Source organism: Osmerus eperlanus, chromosome 9, assembly GCF_963692335.1.
Source record: "Osmerus eperlanus chromosome 9, fOsmEpe2.1, whole genome shotgun sequence".
Lineage (NCBI taxonomy): Eukaryota > Metazoa > Chordata > Actinopteri > Osmeriformes > Osmeridae > Osmerus > Osmerus eperlanus.
In genome coordinates, this window is record NC_085026.1 from 18850583 (window position 1) to 18856933 (window position 6351).

The 6351-nt window shown below is 44.2% G+C and overlaps 1 protein-coding gene across 1 annotated transcript; it reads left to right on the top strand.

Moving 5' to 3' along the window:
* The first annotated feature begins 981 nt into the window (after positions 1–981).
* LOC134027041 (protein L-Myc-1b-like) lies at positions 982–4227 on the top strand. Its single transcript, XM_062470159.1, has 3 exons — positions 982–1242; positions 1754–2398; positions 3372–4227. Exons 2-3 carry the CDS (start codon positions 1804–1806, stop codon positions 3944–3946), a joined length of 1170 nt encoding a protein of 389 aa, XP_062326143.1. The 5' UTR covers positions 982–1242; positions 1754–1803; the 3' UTR covers positions 3947–4227.
* The last annotated feature ends 2124 nt before the right edge of the window (positions 4228–6351 follow it).

The following is a 6351-nucleotide window of genomic DNA, read 5'->3' on the forward strand; positions in this document are numbered from 1 at the left end:
CCTATTCAACTGTAAAACGAGTGATTCTAATCAGATGTCTCTGTGGAGCTACATTACCACACCTCTCAGGGCCGGGCCCTTGGGTTTTGGAGGCCCAAAACAAAAATAGTGTATGGGGTCCCTTTGATTGGAAAATCAAATTGGGTGGGACCGGCCCTGACACCTCTACACTTCCTACACCTCTACACTGTTCACACAACATGTTCACATAAATTCCATGTTTGTCTAAACTTACATGGCAATAAAAACTGATTCTGATTCTGATGCTTTTAACCACATGAACATGGACCAACTCTGTCTGCAACCAGTTATTAGTTACATGTCAGACTGAATTACTGTATTGTATTGTGTTTTGTTTTTTTTAAGTATCGTTTAGACAATAATTACTGAGTAAATGTAACAGTGACAAAGATACAATGTCCGAGCCTTTTGCAAGTCCCAAGCAGAGGGCCCATGTCTTGGTGAATATTAATATAAAACTTTAATGGTGATGATTAGGTCAGTTCTCCTCTTCAGGAGGCACAAATGATTCCTCAGACGGTGTGAAGGAGTGTGTGAATGTGTGTGTGTGTGTGCGGGATTATGCGTCTTGTTAAAACAAAGCAAGGACTCACGTACCCAGGAACGTCTGTGGGCATCTCATCCTCCTTAGCTTTCCCTCCCATTGTGGGCTAACATTCAACCAAGACGTGAGATATAAACTGATATGTTGAAAGTTATAGATGCATTGTCTATAAGTGGAGGAAGATGCAAATCCACATATTCACAATGTAACTATTTTTTGTCTGTCTTTGGATGTCAAAACGGGTGATTTTCATTATAAAAAGATTAAGAACGAATTGGCTCTCAATGTAGCTTTAAAGAATGGGCGTGGCCGAGAAACAACCACCGCCTCTTTATGGAAATGTATCTCATGGCTTACCCGGATCTAGCGCTGCAGATATCTGAAAGACTCCTCCCTACTTTATCATCTTATAACAGGATCTTTCACTGGCGGGAAAAACCACTGCTTGGCTCGTGTTTCAGACTGCTGACGGAAGCAGCTCCTTCTGTTGGAGTTCTTACATTTTCTTAATGAAAACGTAGCAGACGTTTGACCTCCTATTTCAGGTAACGCCAGAAACTTGGAACGGCTTTTGCATATAAGTTTCTCTCAAATTGAGTTTTATTAGTGACGGGTGGACGGAAATCTCCATGCCGTGAATTGCGCATTTTATTTGAGTGGATTATCCGAACGAACCGGTGAGTGTTTTTTCTTGTCTTAAATAAAGTAAAGAATTGATCACATGGTACCAAGCGGACATTGGTGTTACTGGATAACCCGGTCTGGCTCTCCTGCCCCTTCCAACACAAAGAAAAAAGCGAAGGTGAAACACATGTTACTTTTGTCTCAGTCACGACTTGTGATTCTACGTTTACTGGAATTTGAAACGTTACTGAACATTAAGCATCGGGCAAATATAAACACAATACGAAGCCTGCGGAGATGGCGTTTCTTGTGTGGCCCCCTTGCTCCAGCGGGTTAAACTGGGGATAACTGGATTATGTAATAACCTTGTCTGGATAGTTTCAATCACTTACAGCAAAGCTAGCAACCGCAAGATGCAATCAATTATTAACGGTCCCATCTGTAAAATAAGGCGGACGTGAGCCTAATGGCTCTTATGCTCTATGAGATATATACAATCAGTTATAATGTGGTGTTTTATGGGGGACTGCGTTTTCCTAATCTTGCATCAATTTTCTCCCCAAGGCCGTTGTTTAAAGCTATTTCCTCACTCTAAATTGTGCTTGTGAAATTAAATGCTTGGAATAAACTCACTAGCACCCCGCTGTGAAAGCCGGGAGATGGAGTATGACCTCTATCAGCACTACTTCTACGATGGCCTCGACACGGAGGAGGATTTCTACAAATCCACCGCACCGAGCGAGGATATGTGGAAGAAGTTCGAGCTTGTGCCCACCCCTCCCATGTCTCCCACGCGGACACTGAGCGGGGATGGTATGCACTTCTCCCCGGGAGACAAGCTGAGCTGGTTGTCCAAGGTCTTGGTTCAGGACGAAGACTGTGAGGGACTGAATAGACCCAACTCCCACGAACTGTTTGGAAACCTTAGTTCCATTATTATCCAGGACTGCATGTGGAGTAGTTTTTCCGCCAGTAAGCACTTGCTAAAGGTCAGTGAGCGTCTGGTGTCTGCTGGCCCGCTCCTTCTGCCTCCAGCCCCTCACAACCCCGACACTGCGAGCAAGCAAGTGCAGTGCGCCTCTGTTGACGCGTCACCAGCCAACACCTTGGTGACAGACTGTGTTGACCCGGCGGCTGTTCTCACCTTCCCCGCCACCAGCTGCAGGAAACCGGCCTCTTCGGGATCTGAATCTCGCTCTGATTCATCCGGTAAGGAATTTACCATGCAATAAATTACCTGGTCTCGCTTGATGTAAGATATCTGACAGTGCGTAATTTGTAGGTCTACAGGACGCACGCTCTAGTAGGAGATTGCCTTTCGCTGAGTCGAATGAATGCAGCGTTACTAGTCTTTTCAGAATCAGAATCAGAATGGGATTTATTCGCCATGAAAGTTTGCACAGACAAGGAATTTGCTTTGGCAGGAAGGTGCATACAATAAACATATACCTACAATTTAAATATGTGGACTATTTATACTAAGGGTACATAAACTAGCAGTACTAAGTGGGATTAGAATAGAATTAAATATACAATAAAATAAAATATAAATTTCCGTAAATTACAATATAAAAATACAAAGCATAGCAATGTTGTATGTAGTATGTCTGCATTGCTATGTGTAAACATGTTATCTTCAAGAGAAAGTCATTTGATTTGGAAAGCTTTTATGTAGGGTCAAAACTTAAAGTGTGAGACATATAGCTCAGATAGTTTATTTACAAACAGTCTTTAAAAACCTCGCCCCCTTCATGTGTGAGACTAGCATTAAGAGCTTTGCATGACAATGCGGGGGGATGGTGATTTTTGGCTTTTACACATGGCTTCAGACCGTGAGAGAAACTCTTTCAATCCCAAATCAGTGTGAGCCCCCCTGCATGCAGTTTAGTTGTTGATAAACATGCTCATCATTGACTAACAAAAGCCTGAATAGCAGCATGCATTAACATGGTTGACCACTTCTTTTTTTAATGTTGGATGGCCCACAGTGACCAATTAAATAAATTTACACTTTCTACATGCCTTTATTGAAAATCAAGCAGTTGATTTACATTGAAACACCCAAACTACAAATGAAATGTTTTAAATCAAAAATGTTCTCTTGTTTCTCTCATGCCATTATACAAAGATCCTTGTGGGGTATGTGTAGTGATGGGTCTGATTGTTGATGTTTGTTTCTCAGACGACGAGGAGATCGATGTGGTGACTGTAGAGAGCAAGCAGAGTCGAATGCGCTTGCTGAGTGGTCGCAAGCCTGTGACCATCACTGTCCGTGCGGACGTCTGCCCCAAGCGCTTCCACATGTCGGTTCACCGCCAGCAGCACAACTATGCCGCCCCGTCCCCTGACAGCGACGCAGAGCCCGAGGAGGAGGAACCCCGGAGCAAGCGACCCTGTCTGGAGTCCAGTTACCCCCAGGCCTGCCCTACAGCCTCCTGCTCAGACAGCCCCCAGAGTTCCTCCTGCTCAGACAGCCCCCAGAGTTCCGACGCTGAGGACACAGACCGCCGACGCAACCACAACTTCCTGGAGAGAAAGAGGCGGAATGACCTGCGCTCACGCTTCCTGGCCCTGCGCGACCAGATTCCGGGCCTGGTGGAGTCCTCCAAGACGCCCAAGGTGGCCATCCTGACCCAGGCTACAGAGTACCTGCTCCAGCTGCGCGTCAGGGAGCGGCACCAGGCGCAGGAGAAGAAGCGTCTCCGCGCACGCAAACAACTGCTGCTCCGCAGGATCGCCGACCTCAAACGCTCCTGAAAGACCTGAACCAACTATACAGACACAAACTGCCTCATTCTTAGCTGAACACTTTTACAACTAAAGCAAACTGCCACTTTCTAAAAGCTAAGGACTAAATATTAATGATATGCCTCATGTACAAAGCCATGGACTTCTCCATTAACAAAATTCCTTGTTTGTAAAACTATGGACTTCCTTCATAAGGTGAATTTAGTCCGATGCGGAAGGCTGGATGTTGCTTCTGTGTTTCATGTGTTTCTCCCTTCAGGAAGGCCTCATAATGCACGGTCTACTGCATATCAAGGAAGCACAGCACATTGCACATGAGCTCACGGTGAGTGTTGTTATAAGGACATAAAACAACATGTAGGTGAGGGAAAATAACTTCCTGAGATGCATGTTTTTCAGGTCTCGATAACTTGTCAGTTTGTGAATACATACAACTTTGTTTTCTCTTGAAATGTCATGCATTTCATCATTGCACAATTAAATTAGTGATATGAGTAGTCTTGCTGTGTATATAGGAAGTGAGTGACTGAGTTTTTTCTTCACATGATTTATTTTGGTGTACAAATTGTTCTGTAAATAATAGCCTACTGCTCCCTGTGAAGGAGGCAAAATCAAAACTTGTGTATAAACTTTGCTTTTCTCTGGAAAGCAGGGAGCATTTATTTTGTAAAAAAAAAAAGGAAAAAACATAAAGTAGCACTACTGTACTTTATTGTCACATGTCACTTTGTGATGCTGTTTTCACTGCTTGTTTGTCTTGGGGTGATATTGCGGATACTTCGCCAGAAACATTACATTTTGATACAATACTTGCATAGAATGTCTGTTCTCAATTTTATTAATAATTTGACATGGTCATCCTGGTTAACACATTCAACATCAGCGACCTCTGTTTACCAGCCTACTGTAAAGAGATTAGAATAATCTCAGTATCGTTAATAGTTTCTATGTCACCCAGCAGTAGAGTGTACATTTAGATTTAAATGTCAGGAAGTTTTCAATAACAAAATCATTACAGCAGTTGCACAGCATTAAGAGGAAAGCAAGATGCCTGCCACAGCGGGATGCTCAGGAGTTAAAACCAGACTCGTTGAATCATACAAAAAATAAAAAATTTGAATGCTTTAGATGCTAAAATACTCCATCTACTCCTAATGACTACGGTGTGTGAGCGTATGAGTGTGTGTGTGTGTGTGTGTTTGTCCTTGAGTTTATCCTTGAAAGGTGTGATCTTCAGAGGATCCTCCCTCTGCAGTGCTGCTGCATGCTGGCCACCTGATGAGCATGGAACTAGGTTACACTACCAAGTCTATACACACACATACGCAGTATCTTTAGAACAGTCCCAAGAGGGGTGTGGAGAGAGGGGCTGTGTGTGCTGCTGGTGTAGCTGTGATATGAGGAAAGGCCCCTTCTTTCAGGTCTCCTGCTGCTAGCCCTAACCCTGGAACGAGACAGTAGAAAGGTGGGAAAACTGCTTCAGTCATTCAAGACTATTTTTTGAGAATCTTCTAGAACCAGTACTGAAAAGGCTATTCTATCCCTGAAGCCCTCTACAGTGTCCTGGGTTAGGGTCCTGCACATCTGAGACTCAGTACACCAGCGTAAGGCCCCTGCGTGCTTTGTTTGTGCACCTGGTGCTTTGTTGTGTATCCCTGTGGCCACTGCTGAGAGATGAACCCTGATGTAGTTCTGCCCTGAACCCTGAGGTAGTTCTACTGTGTTTTGAACCCTGAGGTAGTTCTGCCCTGAACCATGAGGTAGTTCTACTGGTTTAACCCTCGTGCTGCCTTCGGGTCACATGACCCAAAGGTTCATAACGAACCATCGTTGTGTTTACCCAATTTTACCCAATACAAAAACAAATAAAAATAATTTTCTTTTAACCATTCCAATGTGGGGGGTCTGACACAGCCCGACAGTTAAAAGAAAATGCTTCACTTTGTTTTTGTATGAGGTAAATTTGTCGCAATACGACGGTGGGTCACAATGACTGATGGGTCAGAATGAACCGAAGATAACACAAGGGTTAATAGAGGATCATGTTTGTCACATCTCTCAGAGACGCAGCCTGATAGACCAGTAAAGTCTCCAACCGTCTCCCCCTCTCCTTTGTGAGGCTGTGACAGTTGGTGCTTTACCTGCACTATGCAAACACTCCCCCCCCCCCCCCCCATCTAGTTCTGTTCTTCAGGAATCCTTTCACCATAGTTTAACAATCAGGCCACTGCAGCTGGAAGGACACTGCACCTAATCCACATGACTCTCAACACGAACTAGAGTCCTCCTGAACATTTTACAATGTTTACTTTGCCAAGACATTCTCACATTCACCCTGCAAGTCAGACAGCACAGGGCAGGACATTATATTGACGGGGGAAGTGACGGGTTAGTGCCAGATAACCGCTGAGATA